General features: G+C 38.5%; 2 protein-coding genes across 2 annotated transcripts in view; one reads left to right on the top strand and one right to left on the bottom strand.

The window, feature by feature from the left end:
* The window catches only part of SMC4 (structural maintenance of chromosomes 4), a 53058-nt gene extending 32046 nt beyond the window's left edge, over positions 1 to 21012 (bottom strand). The window contains 7 exon segments of the mRNA XM_032224881.1: positions 7391 to 7518; positions 7793 to 7957; positions 15445 to 15621; positions 17130 to 17321; positions 17863 to 18041; positions 18994 to 19200; positions 20827 to 21012. Of these exon segments, the coding sequence (XP_032080772.1) occupies positions 7391 to 7518; positions 7793 to 7957; positions 15445 to 15621; positions 17130 to 17321; positions 17863 to 18041; positions 18994 to 19123 (971 nt within the window). The 5' untranslated portion in view covers positions 19124 to 19200; positions 20827 to 21012.
* Positions 21013 to 21526: 514 nt separating this feature from the next.
* The window catches only part of IFT80 (intraflagellar transport 80), a 61504-nt gene continuing 59139 nt past the window's right edge, over positions 21527 to 23891 (top strand). The window contains exon 1 of the mRNA XM_032224882.1: positions 21527 to 21754. The gene's annotated coding sequence lies outside the window, so the exon portion shown is untranslated. The remainder of the gene's footprint in view (positions 21755 to 23891) is intronic.

Raw genomic sequence — 23891 nt, 5'->3', positions numbered from 1 at the left:
CATAGCCTTTAGGAGGCTTGTAGAGTGTTCCTGGGGGCTGGGGTAGGGGAACAAGCACAAAACGGCCCGTTGTTTGCGAAAACAGGCCCTTTTTTGCAAAAAAAGAAAAAAAAAAGAAAAAGAAAAAGAAAGAAAGAGCATGCATAGTCTTTGGAAGGCTTGTAGAGTGCTCCTGGGGGCTGGTGTCAAAAATGAGCAAAAAACAGCCACTTTTTTTGCTCATTTTTGCCCTCCCCAGCCCCCAGGAGCACTTTGCATCCCTCCCAAACCCTCTGCATGCCCATTTTTGTAAAGGGCGGGGTTTCTGGAGGCCAAAAATGCTGTATTCAGTGTATAAGGCGCTACCCAGATTTTCACCCTCTTTTGGGGGAAAAAAGGTGTGTCTTATACTCCGAAAAATATAGTAGATGAACCAACGCCTGAAACTTTAGGACTTTTCAAATTATTTACTGGAATCGTGTATCATATCTTTTTCAAATCCCTAATGAATATATACGCCACGCTATCCATCACTGTAGAGATTTTGTGCAGGAGCAACAAGAACGACCGTTGGCTTACCTAAACGGTCCTTCTATGTGTGCTGCGAGGGGAATCCAAGCATGGGTTAACTTTGTCCATTAGCCTAGAGACTGAGTTATGTAAATTGGTGACCACGCCTCCTCTGACTGGATGTCTCAGTTTTGTACAAAGTCAGCCGTTTAATGAGGTATAACAATAACAAGTGATGGCCGTAGCCCAACAGTATACAAACATGTCAGAACACAAGTCACAACTAAGTAAAGTCAGTCATGGTCAAAGTCACAAGTCAGTGAAAAGCCAGTGAAGTCAAAGTCACGACAACCCTGGCCAGCCGAAGCTGCGGGTGGGTTTGGATTCCCCTCGCAGCACACATAGAAGGATCGTTCAGGTAAGTCAACAGTCGTTCTCCTGTGTGCTGCTTGGGGAATCCAAGCATGGGACATGCCAAAGCAATTAAGATCCAGGGCGGGAGCTGGGCTGGCCAGGGTCCCCCGCAGGGGGGAGCACCTGTTGCAACACACGCCACCCAAAGGAGGCCTCAGCCGAGGCATACACGTCAACCTTGTAATGTCTGATGAATGGCGATAGAGTAGACCAGGTAGCCGCCCTACAGATTTCTTCCACTGAGGCTTGCGTGGCCCAGGCCGCCGTGGTGGCCGCGCTCCTGGTAGAGTGAGGAGTGATGCGCCTGGGTACTTGCCGAGATTGGCTGTCAATGCACGCCTTCAACCATCGACCTATCGTATGGGGAGAAACTTCTGTCCCATGGATGATGGCTGAAAGGACACAAAAAGCGCTTCCGACCGCCTGAAAGACACTGCGTTTCACGTAGCGATGAAGAACCCTGCGTACATCCAGGTGATGCCACTGGCGTTCTTGTGGATGAGAAGGGTTGGGGCAAAAGTCTGGAAGGACGAGTTCCTGAGCCCTGTGGAACAAAGTGTTGATTTTTGGTAGAAAGGCTGGGTCCAAACGGAGAACGACTCTGTTGGGATGGAATATACAGAGGTCCGCCCGAACTGACAGTGCCGCCAATTCGGAAACCCGCCTGGCTGATGTAATAGCCACCAAGAACACAGTCTTAAGAGTTAGTAGTCGAAGGCTGATAGAAGTAATAGGTTCAAATGGAGAGCTCTTAAGCGCCCTGAGTACTAATGTCAAATCCCATAAAGGGTAGCGGTGCACGGTTGGAGGCCGGATGTTGGCCGCCCCTTTCAGGAAAGCCTTGACTTGCGTATGCTGGGACAAGGAGCGTCCCTGACCTCCCCCAATCACCGTGGCAAGGGCCATGACCTGCCTGCGAAGCGTGTTGGGTGCCAAACCTTTGTTGAATCCCGATTGCATAAAGTCCAATACCCGGGGCACCGAATCCTGGAGAGGGTCTGCCCCATTCCGTCGGCACCACCTGCAGAAGGCCTGCCAGGTAGCTTCGTAAATTCGAGAGTGGAGGGACGACGGGCCGCTTGAATCGTGTCAATGACCTCGCTGGAATAATGAAGGTCAGTCAGAATAGTCCGCTCACGTGCCACACGGCTAATTGAAGCAACTGGGGGTTCGGATGTATGAGGGCCCCCTGGTTGAGCCGGATCTGATCGTCCAAAATCCTCCACGGGCGCGAGATCAACAGGTGCACCAGGTTGGCATACCAGGTTCGTCGGGACCACATCGGAGCCACCAAGAGAACCTCTGCTCGTTCCGACAGGATCTTCTGGATGACCGCCGGAATCACTGGTAGAGGCGGGAAGGCATAGAGAAGGCCGGCCGGCCACGGGCTGCGCAAGGCATCCACTCCCTCCGCCCCGGGAGTCACGTATCTGGAGTAAAACCGGGGCAGTTGCGCATTGTGGGGCTGCGCGAACAAGTCCACCACTGGATGGCCGAACCGGCGGGAGAGCTGCTGGAAGAGGTCGGGGTGGAGCTGCCACTCTGCATGATCCACTGTGGCTCTGCTCAGCCAATTCGCCTGGACGTTGGAGTCACCCGAAATGTGTTCCGCCCGAAGGAACAACAGTCTGGATTCCGCCCAGTGATGCAATTTCTCTGCCTCCAGCATGAGGGCCCTGGAATGCGTGCCCCCTTGGCGATTGACATGCGCCTTGGAGGCCACATTGTCAGTTAAGATCAGAATGTGTTTGTGAGTCACAATGTCCTGGAATTCTCGCAAAGCTAGTCAGATGGCCTGTAACTCTAGCCAATTGATGCTGTTGGACAGCTCCTGGTCCGACCAACGACCCTGCACCACCCGATCCAGAGCATGGGTGCCCCATCCGAATAGGCTGGCATCCGTCGTAACCTGGACGCGTTCCAGCTCCTTGAACGGGCACCCCTTGAGGATCTTGGAGGAAGCCCACCATCAAAGTGATCTGAGGGGCTTGGGCGGAAGACGGACCTTGAGTTGTGAATAACTGGTATGAGACCTTTGATAGGGAAGCAGGAACCATTGGAGTGGTCATGTGTGAAACCTGGCTCAGGGGACAATGTTGATGCAAGATATCATCTTCCCTAACAGTTGAGAGAGAAGGGCCAAGGGCACCAGCCGCAGCGTGGATACCTGAGTTGCCAGTCACTGGATGCTCTGCCGCCTTTCCAGGGACAGGAAGACTTTGCAGGTGGCAGAATTGATGACAGTCCCTAAGTGAAGCAACGATGTAGTTGGCTGCAGATGACTCTTGGGGAGGTTCAAGACGAAGCCGTGCCTCCGCAGGGAGTACATTGTTACTTGCAAATCCCACAGGGCTCGAGACGACGACAGGACCAAGATGTCGTCTAAGTAACAATTCACTCTCACCGGAACAGAGCGAAGCGAGGCCGCCACCACTGCTAGGAGCTTGGTAAAGGTGCAGGGGGCCGACGAGAGACCGAAAGGCAAGGCCCAGTATTGGAAATGACAGCCCGTGAAGTGGAAGCGAAGAAACCTCTGATGCGCCGGATGGATGGGCACATGGAGATATGCCTCTTTGATGTCGACTGATGTCATCATGTCGCCCTGGCGGATGGATGCCAGGATGCCCTTTAAAGACTGCATCTTGAACTTCTGATACTTGATGTACCAATTGAGTCTTTTCAGGTCTAGAATGGCCCGCCATCCCTGAGTTTTTGGGCAACAGAAACAGGATGGAGTAAAACCCTACGCCTTCCTGCCCCTTGGGAACCTGTTCAATGGCGTTGATGGAGATGAGATGATGTATTTCGGCTTCCATGAGACGCTGCTTCACTGAGCACCTGGGGACGGGGCACCTGATGAACCGTCTTGGGGGAATGGAGAGAAACTCTAGGGTGAGGTCCAGCCGCACCACCTGAAGGGCCCAGGCGTCGGACTTGATCTCCGCCCACTGATGAGTGAAGGCCAGAAGACGTCTGCCCACCTGCTCCTCCCCTTGGGAGTCACCGGTACCTCTGAAAGGACCGGTTCCCAGATCCACGAAAGGATCTCCTGTTGTGGGATTGCGCCTGATGCTGTTGGCGCCCCCTATCTCTGGCCCCCGCACGGTCCTGGCCGTGGTCCTGTGGCTGGTGAAAGCCCCTGTTATAGTGGGGAACAAAGGGAGCTGTGGAGTATCCCGAGTAACCTCCTCGAAAGGACTGCCGCCTGTTATATGGCTGCTGCCTCCTGGTATTGCGCCCCCCAGAGGAGGGGAGAACCTTGTGTTTGTCCCTGGTCTCTATGAGTATGGGGTCAAGCACGGAACCAAATAAGGCACCACCCTTGAAAGGGGTGGACACCAGGCGCCATTTAGACTTAACATCAGCCTGCCAATGGCGGAGCCACAGCAGGCGACGTGATGCCACATTGGACACCACAGCTCGAGAAGCGAACTTGGCGGCATTGAGAGTGGCATCCGCCGAGAACTCTAGCGCGGCCATAATCTTGGTCACATCTTGATGAAGACGTACCTCATCAGGGGTCAGTCTCTCCTGTAATTGTTTGAGCCAAAGCACAGAGGTTCTATTAAAGAACGATGCCACAGGAGCAGCGCGCAAGGCCCAGGCCGCAGCCTGATGGGTTTTACGAATGACCATCTCGGCCTTGCGATCCTCGGCCTTCAGAAATTTCTGACGGAATCAGCGCAGGGGAAGCTAGGGCAGCTACTGGCTGATCCACAGTCGTAAACTGCAGAATGTTCTCTAAGTCAGGAGTGGAAGTGTATAATTTCCTGTCTCCATTGCTGGGCGGAGCAACCGCAGTCGGTTGGTCCCATTGTTTCTGAATGAGGTCCATGAATAACTTTGGGGAAGGAATCACTTCCTGTAGTGAAACCGGTTCAGCAAATAGGTGCTCAGTAGTATCCAGGCCTACTGCAGAGCTATCTTTGGGAGCCATCTCTCCCATATCAGTAGTAGCCTTAGCTTTATATAATAAGGACTTAAATAGAGTAGGTTTAAACAGGCGAGAGGAATTAGGCTGATCAAAAATCAGACCCTCATCATCAGAGAAATCTCTATCTATCAACTCCCCTTCCTCGACCAAGGCTGAATCCTCACTATAATGTGAGGGGAGAGGGGAAGAAGAAGGCCCCGCTGGTAAATCTGGAAGATCTACTTGAGGAACCTGAAGGGAAGGCCCACCTAGGGTGCTGGCCACTATTGGGGCTTGAGTCCTACGGAGTAATTCCTCATCCACCCCCCTTGAAATAGCTGCAGAGATCATCTGGTAGAGATCTAGAGAAAGGCGCTGATCATGGCCCTCAATAGGCCTCAGGCCTGCAGCAGTGGGGGTAAAGGTTGCAGAAGGCCCAGCACGTGGCAAAGCATAGGCCGAGAGTGCGTGTGCCTCAGGAATGACTGGAGGAAGTTGGATCCCCAACCCCCCCACCTCCGGAATAACAGACAAAGGGCGATCAGGAAACCAGGCCTGACTCCCTGCTGGCTGAGGAACTGAGGCTGGGGAAACACGTTGAGGCAATAGTGCTGGGGGGGAAGTTCTACCCTCCCCAGAGGACTTAGTTGCTGCCTTAGACTTGTCTTTCTTTTTATGGGCCTTATCCGGAGCCCCGGATGCCTCCCTGGGCCTCTGACTGGTGGTCCTAGAGGCGGCTCTGCCAGGCCTTGAGCTAACCCCCGCTTGGGTAGAATGCTGGCTATCTGCCAAAGGCTCTACTGTACCTCCTGAGGTGGATTGGTCAGCCATTGTAAGAATAGAGGTGAAAAGACTCAAAGGGCACACAAAGCACAGGCTTTACTACACGATTGAGCACAGGCCGCGTGGTCAGCAGGAGCTGCAGTAGAACGGTCCTCCCACTGGAACAACCAGGGCCGAAGTGAGGGAAATGGGCGGCCGATGAGTCAGCAGACTTCCAGGCACCAAGAGCAGCAACCTCGTAGCTAGGTTGCCTAATGCGCATGCGCCGAAAACGGCCCCAAAATGGCGACCGCAGCCTCAGGCGCCAAATTTAAATTGCCGATTCACCTGGTAAGCTGCTCTGAGGCTCCTACAACATGGAGCGCTTCGGCGGCAGCGCTCTCCCAGCGCGAGCGGCAATGAAGAGGCAAGGCGGACCGCGCCGCGAATGGCGGGAAAAACCCCTCTCAGAAATCTCCGGCTAAGCCACGCCGCAAATGGCAGGCGTCCTCCAGGCTCCGATGCGGCGGAGAAGCGCAAGGCACGGTTATCAGGCTGGTGGCAATAAACCCCTGCAAGACACCAAGCTCAAACGCCTCAGGCGCTTGCCACAAAGCCCCCATTCCAATGGCTCCCGGAGCCAGGCACTAAGCCTCCGATGCAACTATGCAATGGCAGTAAAAGTCCTTTTCGGAAGAACAAGACACAAAGGACTGGACAGGCAGCGAGCTGCCGCCTCTCCCTTAGAAGGCAAATTAAGTCAAAAGGCAGAACCCTTGAAGAATCCAAGAAAAATCCTAAATTTGTCTCATTAGTCTGGAGAAAATTGGAATACGTCTCTTTTGGCTGGAATGAGTTAAAAAACTGACCCATCCAGTCAGAGGAGGCGTGGTCACCAATTTACGTAACTCAGTCTCTAGGTTAATGGACAAAGTTAACCCATGCTTGGATTCCCCAAGCAGCACACAGGAGAACATGTTGTTTAAGTACAAAAGCAATGGGTTAAATTTATACTGCACTACTTGCAACTAAATTCCATTATTCTGAATGGAAAGGATTTATTTATTTATTTATCATCACTAGTAGTTTGGTAGAATAGAAAATAATGCAATTTGTATCAGAAGTATGCAAAGCTTTCCCATCTTGAAACAACCATTTGAAATGTTCCAAGGGGAACATTTATTTATTGCTTGGATTTCAAAAAGGGTTTTATAATATATTTTATTAAAAAAATTCTCGAACCAGTATTTGGAATGTTAGGTAGCATATAATGCACAGTAGACTCTTACATCAACTTTTGTGTCTCAATGTTGAAAAACAAAGGAACAAGAGGCTTGTTTCAAGTTTCCCTGTTATATGTGATTTAAGATTCAAAACACTTTGAGTTTTGTTATGTTGGAATACAATCAACTCAGAACATTCCACTGAAATATTTCTAATAAAACCGTCCTGTTCTAGGATCAGAACAATATTTGTGGAACAACTTGCCTCCAGAAGTTGTGAATGCTCCAACACTGAAAGTTTTTAAGAAGTGATTGGACAACCATTTGTCTGAAATAGTATAGGGTTTCCTACCTGAGCAAGGGGTTGAATTACAAGACCTCCAAGGTCCCTTCCAACTCTGTTTTCTAATCTATTCCTTTTCTCTCTCTGATATATTGTAGGTTTTACTAGCCATCTAAAGAAACTACTGTAGAATAAATTTTCCACATTTAATCTTTCCATAAATAGAAACTAAACACATATTTGAGTAGATGTGATGTCTATATATTTGATCCATCCCATCCTGTTTTCCAAAATTATGCTACTTACATGTAGTATTGACAGATTTTATTTTTTTCTTTAAACATTTTGTTTTCCAAAGAAAGAAATTCAATTGCTTTATTCCGTTCTCCTTCCAAGGCATCTTTTTCCTTTTCCACCATTTTAACTCTGTTTAACTAGACAAAACATACAGATTTAAACTATTTTGCAATAGCTATACCTCCTTAATAAGTTTTCACAAATTCACTATATAAAAATCATGAAGGGTTTAGTTTGAGTTTGCATGCAGTAATTTCACATGAAAGCAAGAACACTCCAGATACTTCTTTTATAGCATTTAGATTGTTGAAAATCAAAAAAAAGCATCTACATTGCATATGACAAGCATATTAGATTTATAATTTAAAATTAAAACTAACTCTAGAATAATATGTTAATTCATAGCCTCACCTTCTCACCTCTTTGTTCATTTAATATCTCCACTCGTCGACATAATGTTTGAATAGGCTCTTTCAATCGTCCTGATCCTATTATATCTTCTAAATATTCAAGCATGCCTTCATCATGCTCATTCTGCCCTTTTGATTTCATCATTGCTATTTGTTCAACTTCTCCCTACGAAGTATTAAATAAAAAGAATCTGCAAGAGCCTTAACCAACATTGCAAATATAACTAACAAAAATACTGGTATACCTGCACAAAGGAATCTTAATTGAAAAAATACATAACAGGAGGCTAATATTTATGTTTGGACAAAACATTATGCAATATTTTTTTCAAGTCATGTGCTTTCCCAAGTTTCTTACCAAAATTATCTCAAGGATTCTCAGTTGGTGTGTCTGCAGGTGCATTTTAAGCCACAAATCTATTTACAATTTATTGTCTATCAGTGTTAAGCATATGACAACACCTGCAAAAGGAGCTCTGCTGAAGACCTGATACTACAAGTGTTAAGAAAAGACTTTTAAAAAGCATTAAATTGAACCCAAAGAGCACCAGTATAGGTATTTCAGCAAAGGGAGAAGTGACTCCTCCAGTTTGCAAGTTATTATCAAGGGGTGCCCCACAAATTCTCTTAGGCAGTGTAGACAATAGTTTTAAATGTTAAGACTACATATTTTTAACTAAAAATTAGCAGCTAATTGTTACCAAAGGCAAGTTATAATACAATTATGGTGACTGCAATCCAGCCAGCAATGGTATATATATTAATTTCATTTGAGATTTGTAGCTTCTGTTCTACTATCTTTAAATATATTTGATCTACCAAACTGCAAATTATATTGTTTAGAAATTGTATCTTACTGTAACTCCATTATAACCACAATTTCAGAATGAATAAATCAATTTTAAGAAATGTTAATATTTAAATAATATAATAAGAACATTCTTAGTAGACCATTTTGGTTTAATATTAAATTCAAGAATAGAGAAGCATCTACCTGTGCACCCATCATTCAAGTAGTCCTTAATTTACAACCACAATTAAGTTTGGGATTTTGGTTATAAATCAGAATGAAACTTGCCCTGGCTTGATAACTACTTTTACAAGGTAAGTGATATTTAACAGTTTCTTGCCTTCAATAAATATTATTTCTGAAATAATATTTATCTGGGTTACATCTTAGTTTTCATAATAACCATACATTATTTTTCAACTAGTAAAGAGTATTTAAAAATTACTGTAACAAATAATGCCTTTGAATTTAAGTAGTACTTCCTTAGATGTACGCATCTATAAAAGTACAGAGCTGAGAAATAACTTTACAGTACAATAATTGTTGTTGTATAGGACTACTGGCAGGTGACTGGGTATAACGGAGGATAGCAACCTAAGAATTAGAAGATACAAGTTAGTTCCTTAAAAATTCACTAGCAAATTTTGAATAATAACAATAATATTGATGTAAAAAAGATGTGGAGACTAGAAAGAGTGCAGAGAGAGCATTAAAGATGATTAGGGGACTGGAGACTAAAACATATGAAGAACGGTTGCAGGAACTGGGTATGTCTAGTTTAATGAAAAGAAGGACTAGGGGAGATAGGATAGCAGTGTTCCAATATCTCAGGGGTTGCCACAAAGAAGTGGGAGTCAAACTATTTTCCAAAGCACCCGAGGGCAGAACAAGAAGTAATGGGTGGAAACTAATCGAGGAGAGAAACAACTTAGAACTGAAGAAAAATTTCCTGACAGTTAGAACATTTAATCAGTGGAACAGCTTGCCTCCAGAAATTGTGAATGCCCCAATACTGGAAGTCTTTAAAAAGATGTCGGATAGCTTTGTCTGAAGCGGTATAGGGTTTCCTGCCTGGGCAGGGCGTTGGACTAGAAGGCCTCCAAGTCCCTTCCAACTCTGTTATTGTATTGTATTATTGTATCTTCCCAGGATGATAAAAAAATATTGGGGAAGTGTTAATGTATCCTAAACCATAAAAATATATGTCACTTCCCAGTTCATAATTGGCAACAAAAATGGCAAATATTAGGATTTTTTTTTACATTTATACTAAGAGAAATAGAAATAAGCTTTCAAGCTAGCTGACTTTGAATGATTCAGACTAACATACTTCATATCTTATTTGCACCTAGAAGAAAATAGATGATGAAATTCTTGGAATTTTTTTCTTTTAAATATTTGGATGTCAACAAAGTTATATTTCTCAATATTCTAGTATATAACACAGCAGATACTAAAAAAGAATTTTTCCATAGTTATCTTCTAAGATTTGTACAGTCCTTTTACTTGCATACATACACACATGAAAATTGTACTTGTATTCCATGGGAGGAAGTGTGATGAGTTCCCGAAGAATTTTTTTAAGGTTCTAAATATAGTTGAATGTACATATTTATTAAAGGTGAGAAAATTCTGACTTTAGTATAGTTATCATTCAGTAAACTTTTGTGTCTATTTATATCTATAGACTCTGTATTTTAGTTTGAAGCAAAAATATTAATTTAAAAAATAAAAAAATAAAAAATTAATTTTAAACAAAAATATTAATTTTACAGAAACAGTAATTGGCATTGTTTTTAAAATAGGGAAATGTTTAAAGTAGTATGTTCATATTATAAAGAAAAACTATTAAATTATCAAAACATTTACACAACTTGACAAAATATTTTTTCCTATTCTTTTTATAGGAATATTTCTTATTTTTATTTCTTATGACCATATAGTAAAAGGAACAAAATGATGTAATCTGATCACAATCCAGCATTTTAAAGTAATTTTACTCTATGGAAAAAAGTTAAGAATGTTTATCAATTTTAATGATATTGTGAGCAATTTATGGCTACTTGGTCATGTTTAAACTGAATAAAGCTTCAGCATGACTAGTAATCTTTGTAGGTAATTATTAGAAAGAAAGGATTCCTAAATTTGATACAAATTCTTTATTGCTCATGGTTAAAAAGACCTGCATATGAGCAGCATATTAGTGCATATTGAATGGTCCATACCAAAACTAGCATTTTGGATGTTTTCTCTGTATACAAATTGAAACTCGATTATTTTGTTTTTCAAATGGAACAGTTGTTCCAGGCAGAAATTGTTGAGGTGATAAAAACAGGAAAAAAAACCTGAGCAATTAGTGCTAGAAGTGAGATTAGGAAGGTCAGGGGCAAATGGACTAGTAGGATATTTCTGCTCTCATTAATATTCCTACTGCTTGGATCTTTGCAGGAATTTGGGTGCACTAACAGAGATGAGCAGGAAGGAAGGCAGTGAGAAGATAGTAAACAGGCAGGCTGCTTCACGAACTATTCAGCATATACAGTAGTGGGAGAATGTTCAAAGTTTGCTTTAGATTTAAAACAAAACATATTTTCCATTTTAGGCATACCCTTAATATTCCACTGTAGATATATTACATATACCCATATTTTAATTAGGAAGCCTGCAGAGATATACATCTGGAAACAAAAGTTAACTAGCAAAAAGCTTTCATTTAACAGGTGGGCTCTGTGTAACTGATTTAATGAAGCTATACCACATCCTTCGGAATGTGCTTTTCAAAAACAATTTTACTGTGGAAAGCTACATTTGATCACATTACATCTTATTTAGAAGTGGTGAATATAAAAATATTGAATTAAAAAATACAGATAGTTATGCATCCAGTTCTGGAACTGCAGTTTAGGAAAAACACAGCAATCAAAATGGTAGAGAGCCTGAATAGCAAAATTTAGCAAATTAATCTTGAAGAAGACAAGACCATAGAGAAACATATCTACATATTTGTCTCTTACTATCTGACAAGTTACCATGTAGAAGCCAGGACAGAACTGTTCAGTTTTCCAGAAGACATGATAACAAATAATAAATTACAAAAAGGTACATTTAGATTGGCCATCAAGAAAAAAAAATGAAGAGCTGCTCAAAAACAGAACAGAATGCCTCTGGGGGTAATAGATTTTCTCATACTGGAGGATTTTAAATAGAGTTCATCCAATGGGAATGCTGTTACAGGGCTACTTGCAGTGGGCTGGAATACATCATCTCAAAGGCCCCTTCTGATAGTTATATTATATGATTCTATGTAATGTCTTAAAACTAAGTCTAGATGAATTCACTAGCACATACTCTGAAGTATTTTATATAATTATGGCTTAAATACATCTTTGCAAATATAAACAGTTAATAAAAGTTTTGTCCTGAACATATATATTGGACAACAGGAATTATCAAAATGCCCTGAACACAATCCAGTCAAATTTTTTGCATTTGAGGGACCACCAATTTTAATAAATTATCTTTGTTCTGGCTGGTTTTAACTGAGAAAACATGCCTAATTTGGCTCAAAGATACAATAATATATTATTATACAATACAATATAATATACAATATAATCTTACACTCCCATTTAGTAAATACCATTTTAAAGTGTTTGTAAGTTTTCTCAAAATAGCTTGCTCCTCAAAAAAGCAGTACTTTAACATATTATATTTATGACATTTGTAAATTATTTAGCAGAACAGGAACACTGAAACCTGCTAACTAAATTTATTGGAAGTTTTTTTAGACCTTTAAAGGTTTTATAAAATATTTATAATATAGTATTTTAAGTCTTTCTTGCCTTAAACTTAATGTAATCTTATAAATGTAATATTAAATTTCATTAAGAAGCAAAGGAAAATATATAGTAACTTTAGCATAAAAATATTAACTCAAAGCCTCCAATTAATTAATTTAAAATTAAATCATTACTCTCTCCATAAATCATATGACCTAGTACTAGGTAGATAGTACAGTGCCAGATCCTGTTGGTCAGCATAAAGGAAGAATAACTGGGGGGGGGGGGGGGGGGGGGGACTTATTTCTAATCAGACACACTATAGCATATTTACTATAGTACATTTTGGTTGCGATCCAAGAGGTTTTACATAGTAGATAATTTTTGGCTTTCTCTTGTTGTTCCTCAGTCATTACTAAGTGGATATTCAACAACGTAAATTGCAACCTAAATTAAAATCTGGACATCCTTCCCTCAGGGAAACCTTTCCTTTTATGTATATAATATTTTGGATTATAGCCAAAACCTGTTACGATCTAATTCTATTAGCCAAAGGCTACCAAATCATAATAAATTTCAGATCCAAAATACATCCTATGGTTCACCAGCAAACCACTAAGATGGCTTTTTATAAATGTTATGTATCCTACCTGAGAATGTGATTTTAAACTGCCATGTTTGATTTATTACCATGTGCAACTAAAGCCGGTCCCGACATCTATTATCATCAGCCAGGAGGACTTAAGCAGTTGATAATTCTATTTTAGAAACTCCTTAGGCCCATCCCTAAGCAAAAACATTACATGGCTCTTCATTCCATTTCTCACTATTATTCCAATCTCCTCTGCATGCCCCAAAACTTGAAGCATGTTCTTTTATGTACACTGAGAGCATATGCACCAAATTCCTTGTGTGTCCAATCACACTTGGCCAATAAAGAATTCTATTCTATTCTGTATTAAACTTACAGCAAGACTGTAACAGTGGTAAGAAGCAACTTATCCTTGTCATATTATAAAAATATGGATTTATCATGGAAAAAGATGTAAATATACAATAACAACTTTTAACATAAAGCAGTTAAAATGAACATTTCTTATATAGCATTATTAGCACAAATAGAAACTTTTTAAATTTTTGTCCATTTTCCTTAGTGGTTTATCAATGTTAGCCCATTTTCTATTAAAAGTATTCCCAAGGAACACTGCAAGAGGACTATAGCCTTAAATTATTTGATTTAAAATAAAGCCTTTAAGTTTTCTCTGATTAGGATAGATGTTTCAGAAAATCAACCAAATTCAGACTTAAATATGCAATATCTTTGAGCCTGGATGCTCAGATTTTGCTAAAAGACTATTATAGTTTGACTTTCAAATCAAGCACAATAATTTCTTACTAGGATATTGCTTATTAGAAATTATTCATGTTATCAATAATCACAAAGGTATGTTGGCTGTACTCTATCTCTACACATTGTATTCATATAAAAGTTGTATACAACTTAACTTGGAGTTACTTCATTTTTAAAATTGTGCTTTACAATTTTATATCTTTCATAGGGAAAATATTATGTGCCCAATCAAGAATAAAATATTTTCTTTCAAAATTAATCCTATAAATTATGGAGATTAAGTTATGTTTTTTTTAATTTCACAATAAATTAGAAACCAGCTATTAACTCATAGTACAGAATATATGCTGTTTAGCAATATATTTCACATATTAAAAAACATATTTGTAAAGTAAAATTGTAGAGAATTGTGTGTGTGTGTGTGTGTTTATCTGAATGAGTAGGCCTGAGTATAAGATATACAAATCTTGATATCATTATTCTTTTTAGCAATAAATTCAGTATGGTTTACGTTTATTAGATTTAGAATCTAATTTAGATGCTATGCTTACAGTTGGTAAAAAGAAAAGGGAAGGCATTACTAAAAAAAGAAAACGTAAACCAAATATTGTATGCACACCTGCATGATCCCATTCCTTAAGAATTAAGGGATGGCATTGTACAACTAAGTAATACAATTTAAAGTAGCTATAAAACAAATATGGAATCACCTGGGTCACCTATGACATATAAGTGCCTCTGTACATGGACAAAGACTTTTCTGCTAATCCTTATTAACTCCTAATATTAGAACTGCTCAAAGTTCTGAGTCTAGGGACAGACTCTGTACTGCAAACCTTACAATATTTCTCCATTTGCTTCTGTATTAAAAAAAACTCAAAATCTTCTAAATAGAATTTTCGTTATTTTAAAATTATTCCATAAGCTTTTAATAAAATACCATGTGTAGTTTTAAGGAAATGCTCTTTGTCATTATTTATTCAATTAATTTAATCCCTGCTTATTAATTTAAAATTTATAATGTAGAAAAAACTAGGTTTGACACAAGTAATTCCTGGGTGATTAGTGCAGGGATTTAGCCATCGTCATGAAACAGAAAGTAGAAATTAGCAAATATCAAGTTACATTAACTTTTTTCTAAGAAAGAAAATTTAAGCAATATGACTGTTTACAATTGCTATTAAGTCCTGTGTCCTCAATTAATATTTTAGGCCTTACACTCTCCTGTCCCAAAACATATTTGTGTAAGATTACAGGATGGAATGAAAATTTCATATTTCTAATCTACTAATGCAAAAAAAAGGCACAATGAATAGTAAAACGTATTTCATTGATTGGTGGTAAATTCTGTACTAAAAATTACAGACATTATCATAACATGTAACAGGACCCAAATAATGTTGGTTAATCCCTGTCACGCTTAAGCAGCACAATAATATTGGCGTTATCTTTACTACACCAATATTTACGTGCTGCTACAGCGGAACAAGTATAACAATTAGTCTATCCAGGTGCCTATTTAACACATGAAATCAATCTAATTTCAGAAAAAAAAATTCAATTGGTTTTCTTCCTTAAAATTCTAAAGCAGCAAATAATGACTTGCATATTTATTATGAAACACAAATCATGATGTGCTGCTATAGTACTCTGAGGCTTCCAGAACAAAATTGGGATAATCACTAATAAAATGTATTGAGTTATATGAAGTAATAAATTATTTTAGACAGTACCTGTAAAATCAGAAACCTATTATGGTCTAGGTCAATACCATGACTTCGGAGCAAAAGCCCAACATCTTTAAAAGTTGCTTTCTTCCCATTGATATTGTATATTGAAGAATTATCTTTATAGGCTGTTCTGGAAACACAGAAACTGCTGTTGGGAATGACTTCATAATCATCCCCTTCCTGTTTTGAAGGAAAACAAAACCAGAAAAACAAATCTTAGTATTAAGATTAATATTTAGTATTTCAAACTTATTTCATATCACAAATCTTTTATATTCCAGTTCAAAGTTCAAATACAATTGAAGCTAGAATAAATTTTGCAATGCATGTACTGTATTAGTCATACCAGTATTTTTGTTATCACAATGTCTTAGAAAACAAAAGATCCACTTTCAATTGCCAAAACAGTATCAAAAGATTTGAACAATTTAATGTGTAACACACCTTTCTTTCTGAGTAAACATGTAATATTAATTGAGTGGAAGATTCTAAAATAATTGCATGCAGGATTCCACCTTATACTTCCAATTTATGAAAAAGATGCTTTTCTTCTATATTCTGGACCACTTGCATAGTATTGTCACTTTAGAATGCTTGTAATATGTAATAATAAAAGTCTTAGCACTTGAACACTTGAAATTGCTTTATAATCATTATTATGAGGAAACTTGGAAAAATTGTAGTTGTAAGTTTCAAAAATTACATTTACCCATGCTCCTGCTTCAGAAGCATTTTCACACAGATTTTGATAAAAATCCAAAATTATTTTGTTATTTTCATGTTTGTGTTACTAATTTTAGGTAACAGTTTGTTTTCCCAGATTAATTCCTTAAATATTTATTTTAATAAAAATATGATAATGTATTTTAGAAAGCTAGTATTAATATAAATGGAAAATTAGCTATGATCTAATTATGTCTAATATCTAAATAGCCATATAGCATGGTTTAAATTATAAGAAAATATTTTAAGTTATATTTAAATAATTACATTAAAATTACTGCATTTCATATATTCCATTCTTTTTGGTCAGAAAAATACCAACTTTGATATCACTTTTATACAAAATTTAGATTTTTAAGTCAGTAATTTGTTATTGGCATGATGATGTGAGGGTTTTTTTTTAGGTTTAGACAATATGGGTATTTTTTTTTGTTTTTTTGTAACAGTAAAACACTGACATAGGTCCAAAATTTAAATTCAAAATAATCATTGCAAAAGAAATCTCATTAAATGTATAATTTGTAAATTCAAGTAAATTATATTATTTTAAAAAAAAAACTTAATACTGAAAGAATTATACATATATGTATGTGTGTGTATTTACATATATATTTTGGATTTTGATTAAAATCCAAATGCACACACATCACACCCTTGAATTACCTAGAATTTTTTTAACAAAATATTCAGCAATATTTATACCATAATTTGTAGCTGACATGTTTTACACAAACCAAATGTCAAGAATGTTTCAAATTGTGTATACAGTAAACTTTCCCCAATTTAACACATTTACACAGAAGAAAATGAATATTAAACCTGTCAGTGTTTTATAGACAATAATTTGAATAAGAAAAAATCAATATTCCCCCACGGTGCTTTTTTCTACTTAAATTAAATAAACTGCATGATTAAAAATTCATAGGGCATTATGTGATTAGGTTCTTCAGGTTTAAAAAACATACCTTGTCAATTATCTTTTGAAAATGAACTTCTACAGTGCAGCTCTGGATGTCACTATGTTCATCAGAATTGTGTATCAGTACTGAAATTTTTTTGGATCTTATTTTTTGTGCTCGATAGCCAAAAACAAAGAGCATGGAATCAATCACATTAGATTTTCCACTGCCATTAGGTCCAATAATGCATGAAAAACGCTGCATAACACACACAAAATACATTGTAGTTTAATGTTACTAGCAATTGATTTCTCTGCCTTTCAGAGTGGTTTAAAATATAGTTAAACATGGTGCAGGAAAATATGTAGTACAGTACTGGAAAGCTTAGTTTTTATAGCCAAGGATAAAGCATACAAACTACACCCCCTATTAGTTCACATTTCTAAAGTTTTTACCAAAAAACCCCATACAGTAAACAAAATGCTACAAACAAGTATGTTCATAATTAGCATCAATAAAATGCTTCAAACTGTAAAAGATTATTTTAATTACCGATTGTTATTCATACGTATTAGGAAAATACTTTGTATACTTCTAGCTTCTTGAACTCCACAACAAGCAACTTTTTGAAAAGTACAAACAATAGTAATTGAGACTTTCATCTGCTCTTAACCCCCGCCCCCCCCGCCGCTCCTTCCACCACAGTGTTAGTTGCCAATATGTAATTTATTTAACTATTAAGTAGAAAAGTCACAATAAATCTTTACTTCAGCTTAAGTTACATAAACTAGAAAGATACCTTATGAAACGGTCCTAGAATTTGCTCCCCAGCATAAGATTTGAAGTTCTGGTTTACAATGTGAGTTATCATGAGACGAGGAGCTCCAGCTTCATTGGTCATAGCTGGAGGTGGGGGAGGAGAGATGCTACTCAAAATTTCTTCTAAACTTTGATCATCAACTACTCCATTTGATACTGCTAAAGATATCCAAAAACAAGAAAATTTATATACTTAATAACTACAGCAGACACACACACACACACACTCTCAATGGAAGAAAAAGCTTAATCTTTTAAAGCTCTACTACTGTAACAGAATCAACACATTTGTACAATAGACTGAATTACTAAGAATTGATATAGAATACAACTCTCTCAAATACTGAAGGACTAATTCTATAATCAATTCTATTCTCAGAGCAACCATTTATTTTCTATGTAGTACCGTCCTATATTAGAAAATACCTTTATATATATATATACATCAAAGAAAACAGGGAATCTTCCCATATTCCTGCATTTTCAGGCACACCCAGAGCTACAGCGTACTGTGGTTGCTAACTATACATTGCCTTGCAAATCCTAATGACAGCAACAGTACTACTTCTCAAAGACAGGAAGTTTGTCTCTCTCAAATACACACACACACACACACACACACACACACAAACCTGGCTATTTATGTTTCAGCAAAACTTAGACCTTTTTCCTAACTCCTTGAAAAAACATTTTCTCTGAATAATTAGTATCAATTTTCATTATCAATCCACTTACTAATATTTGATAAGTAAATTGACTGGCAATTATTTACTTTTAATGGAGACACACACACACACACACAAATTTAAAGCATGATCAGTAATTTTCTAACAGTACATAAGGTACAAATACTACTCTCCAAATGTTTCCAAAATTTTTATCTACTTCAATGATTGATGTTATGGTATCACAAGATACCAGGAATAAAGTAATTAACTTTTCCTGAAATTCCAAATTTGCTTTTAAGCACAACTTTTACCTGAACAATGTATAATCACTGCAGAAGCCAGCACATAATAATAAACAAAATCAAACTATAGTGAGGGTAATTTAAATTAGGATGCCTATATGCTTAGTTAATAAAGCAACATCAGGTCAATAAGAGACTGACCTTGCTGAGGTACTTCAGGGGGTTGCCTGCTCGCTTCTCTTTCATGTTTCCCATCATTAGAGGACTCCTCCAAGGAATCATTGCCTTTTTGATGGGCTGCCGTAGATACTTTAGTTCTTTTGCTTGGCATGATTTCTGTCTCGTGTTTCAATTCCAAATAATCATACTATAAAAAGTGTTAGGTTTGTTTTCCTTTGTGCTGAAGTACTAAAAGAGAAAAGAAAAACCCTATACCTAGACTATAAAAACTTGCATCCAGTCCCAAATATTAATTGATCAAAGCAAAGATTTCAAATTGGCAAGCTATTTGTGACAGCGGCATGTGTTTTCCTATCTTTACACAATAGATATCTTCCATACTAAGGCAGCTTGCATATTATAAATAAATTACAATTTACAACTCTCATACTATCCCAACAAATAAGTCAAACTAATAAAGAACCAAAAATGAGTTACTAATAAGTACTCCGCAGTACAGAAATAGACTATCTAGCATTTAAATTCTTAAAAGTATATTAATATGAATTTAAATGAATATAATGGGATCCAGATATGTTGGTTTTATTCTAAAGTCAAAAGCTACTAAATTGAAATAATTAAAACTCTTTTATAAGAACAGATCTTAAAATTTAGATGGGTTTCCAATTTGAATTATACACGACCATAACAAGATGAAAAGCATGGTTGTTTTATGCCTCATGATTTTTTTTAGATATTAGCATTAAAGAAATGCCTAAAAACCACTAATCTAGGTTAAAGTGTTTGTTTGACTCAGTGTACATAGTATTTTGGAGCAGTTATCTTTCTGATTTTTAAAGAAAAAACATACAATTAAGGCAATAGGAAACTTGAGACTGAAGTAAATTGCATATTTCATTTCTTCAGAATCCAAAGAAACCCAATTGACAGGAATGAAAATTTACATTTATTTTAAAAGAAGTTCCAAAAAAACTATCTTATGCAGAGCATTTCGTAAAAAGTAGATGATTAAGTATCCTTAGAGGGAGGGGGAAAGAATCAGATTTCTAACCTTCATAAATCCATCACCTCTTCCTCACCCCTCTTAACTTGCATCCATAAGGGGTCGAAATAGCGGTGTTTTCTAATAGACTTAGGAACCTAATGCAAAATATCACTCATCGGATCCCAGCCGCAAAATCAAAACTCTGCTTCGATTTGAATGTACAAGTTTTAAAAATAAGCGTCTTGCCAATTTCTGAAATAATATGTTGGAAGAAGCTTCCCTTCCTCTACACTTGGAAGGAAGCGCATGCTTTTTCAAAGTGCTCAGTTGCTGGTATAATCGTTAAAAAAAAAGCAGGCTGTGCGTTATCATTTAAACGGCTAATTAATTTTTCTAAACCCCCTCCCCCTATAAACCTCCCACGAAGATCACTTTTTACAGAAATAATACGAATTGAGCGGAATAGGCACTGTGACAGCCTACTTCAAATTAAAAAAATGGCTGTGCGAGAATAAAAGTTAGGGAGTCAACTTGGCGTTTATTAGAGGCAACGGAAAAAAAGCCAACCAATGCCTTCTGTCCCCTTCCCCCACGCGGTGGCGGGGAGTGGGAAAAGCGGGGGAGAAGAAAAAGTGTCCGCCGGTTGGGGGAAAGGGGGGGGATGAAACAAGTGCTTTTTCCGTACAAGAGACAAATTTGCGCGGAATTTCCATTCTCTCAATTGGGCGGAATCAAATATTCTTCCTCATACAGAACAAATAATTATTTACCGTATCGAAGCTTTAACCTCCGGTCTAATCCCAGCGAGTTCCTCAAAATATTATCTCCTGAAGCAAAACGCAGGAATATTATATCCACTGAGGACTTACCAGGCAGCTACTAAGTATTCCGTCCTCACCCACGAGCGAAGTTGGTAACTAGAAGCGCGGGCCAGCAAGTTTCCGACTAACAGCCCCTGCAGTACCAGCCACCTTCGTTTCCTGCCTGCAGCCTTGGCGGCTTCTACACTCGAAAATGGCGCCCAAACGGCAAACTCGTAACGAAATTCGTTAGAAAAGCGCAAAGCATGCTGGGGGAAGAAAAGGGGCAGGCTTCCCGTAGGTTTGAAAGGAGGAAAAAAATAATAATGAAACGCTCCCCCGCGCCGCCATCTTGTTTTCCGTTATTTAGCGAAAAGGTGGCGGATTGTTTTCACGTCATGTTTTCTTAAGTTTTTTTTTAAGCTTACGGGGGAGGAGGCAAGAGGCATACTTCCCAGTTTTTTGAAGAATATGTTTGAAAATTATCCCCAGATAACAAAGGAGAGGGAGGGACCCGAACGATCTTCCCGTTGTGTAGGCGGGTTACTTAGCAACAGCCTAGAGATAATGAAATAATGGGTGTTTTTTTTTTTAAAAAGACTGATTACAGCCTTTACTTTTTTAAAAAAAAGAAAAAAACATTTCATTTTGTGTGTATTGATTAAACTTGACAGGTTGGGCTTCTGACGTCACGGCTGACGTCATGCGCTCGGGGATACCCGAGTTTGGGGGGGGGGGAGAGAAAAAAGGAGAGTCAAACCTCATGGGGGAGGGTGAAGATTGCTAGGGATTAGGCATAGGAACTCTCGCGGGAAGTAGCTATAGAAACCGAGCCGCTTCTCCTCAAGGTAGAAAACGGCGGAGAAGGTCCTCTTTTCTTGGGGAGGTTTTTCGGAGGGTGCGGTTGGAAGACTTGGCGCCTTCAGCTTCATCGAGGTTCAGAACACCTGTCCTAGGAGAGGCCTACTTTGTTTCTCCTGGCTCCGAGTTCTCTCAGGTAAGTTCTTCCTATATAGACATACCATGGCTTTGGACAGGTAAGAAGAGGGAAAAAGTGAGCCGGAGGTAAAGAGACTCAGAGGCGAGTGATGAGAGACTGCAAGTGGGACTGGTCTCCTTGAATTGCCTTCGTCTTCGGAGACTATTGGAGAGCGGCAAAGGACAGGATTATTACCATTCCTGGTCATTGCTCGTCAGAGAAGGGGTTAACTACGATCAGACGTTCCCTCGGCCAGTTCTATCTACAGTACCAGAAACTGGATAAGTGTAAGTATGCAAAGCCCCAGTGATACCTGTCACTTTCACGGTAAGAGTTATTTGGGAAGTGAACACTCTGAGGCTTTGCTTTGTTTTGTTTTGCTGTATACCACTGCACAGGGAAACTCCCCTTCTTGAACCTTTTCTTTCAAGCTCAGTTGGTCATATAAAAATATCCGAAAAGATTTCAGAAATTAAAACTAGTGGAGGTATGGAAGTGGTGGTTCCTATTAAAATTCAGTAGATTTTGAAATGAAGTAATATTTGCTACTGCCTAACCTTCTCTGAAATGCTAACATTTTATTACATTATATCTTTTAGTACAGGGGTCGCCAACCTTTTGGACCACAGGGACCACTAAATTCATAATTTTAAATCCCACAGACCACTCTCTCTTTTAAAAAGATAAATCGTATTTAGTGCAATATAAAAATGCAAATAATTTTTCTGCGGACCACCAACATTTTTGCACGGACCCCTGATTAGTGACGGCTGATTTAGTATATGTTCCGAGACTTTGAAACAGGAAGGAAACTTAAGAACTTCTCATTATCATCTTATTAGAGAGAGAAAAAAAGAATGCTTCACTATTAAACAGAGGCAAATTGCATATTTTACTCTATTTTCAATTTTTTTTTTTGCCAAATTAAACAGCATGAAAAGATGAATTTAGGAGTCCATAATCTTACTGAACACCAGAGTCTTCCTATGTAGAATGCCAATTAAAGGTTAAAGTACATTGCATGTTAGCAGTGTGTTTTCAGTTATAATGTGACAGAGAAGACTTTCAGTTCTTTTAGTACATATTTCCCTGGAAATTTTAATTGAAGTTCACATTTGTGGACATTTGCAACAAGAAATGAAAGGAAGGAGTCCCTACAGATTTTACTCTGCTAACTGTTGCCGAATATAGGGGTGGCTCCCATGTCTGTTTCAAGGCCATTTCTGTCATCATGGGGCCAGCATGACATCACAGAATGCTGTTTCCTCCTGACAAAGTGATACCTATTTATTTTCTTGCATTTGGATGCTTTTGAAATGCTAGGTAGAAAGAAAGGTTCTCATCCCCATTGTGCAACCTTAGGTCTCAAATCCAGACTGTTGGCTTTCCAGCCTACAAGCCCAGTATCTTAATGGCCAAGCCATCACACCATCTTGAAAGAAAATATTTCCAAAAAGTGTAAGTTCGTTAGAGTTAACAACTATGGTTCAGAGGTAAAACTTCATTCTCATTTGTCTTGTGTAATAAATTTAATGAAAGAGAAAATTATAGTGTAGTTATAATAGAAAACAAAATTGAAGATCTACTGATAAATCAGGCACAGTCTCAAAGAAGTTAACAGGCATATAACCTGAAGTAGTATAGGCCAACTCGCCTATACATACATACTGCAGTTGTAAAATTGCAGGCTCTCTGATTTTCCATCTAAGAAAAGGATAGTGTGTAATGAGCTCCCTCTGGAATTCAGATAGCTTTTACCAAAAGCTTGCTAACAAGTAACTAAATAATAATACAAATATTTCCTGTACTGTAGAATTTCTCTCTTAATTTGCACTCTTGGTGTGTTCCTGTGATAATCTCTTACAGTAGAAAATACAACTCTGAGGGGCCTAAAAACCAATACTTTTATTAAGCAATATGTTTCATAGATTCTGGCATATTTCATGTAAGGGAATTGCTGCTGTTAAGATTAACATGTTGACTGGGCGTCCTATTAAGCCATGGAGTAATTAATTGGCTTTGATTTAGCTTCTTGTGTAAACATAGTCATTGTGTCTTCTGAATGATTTAGTGTAACATAGGAATCTAGCCATTTATATCCAACTAAGATTAAATTATATGATCGCAGCTAATTACTCTTCAAAACAAGTAGGTG

This window comes from Thamnophis elegans, chromosome 10 (assembly GCF_009769535.1).
Source record: "Thamnophis elegans isolate rThaEle1 chromosome 10, rThaEle1.pri, whole genome shotgun sequence".
Lineage (NCBI taxonomy): Eukaryota > Metazoa > Chordata > Lepidosauria > Squamata > Colubridae > Thamnophis > Thamnophis elegans.
This window is presented reverse-complemented; position numbering and strand designations above follow the sequence as displayed.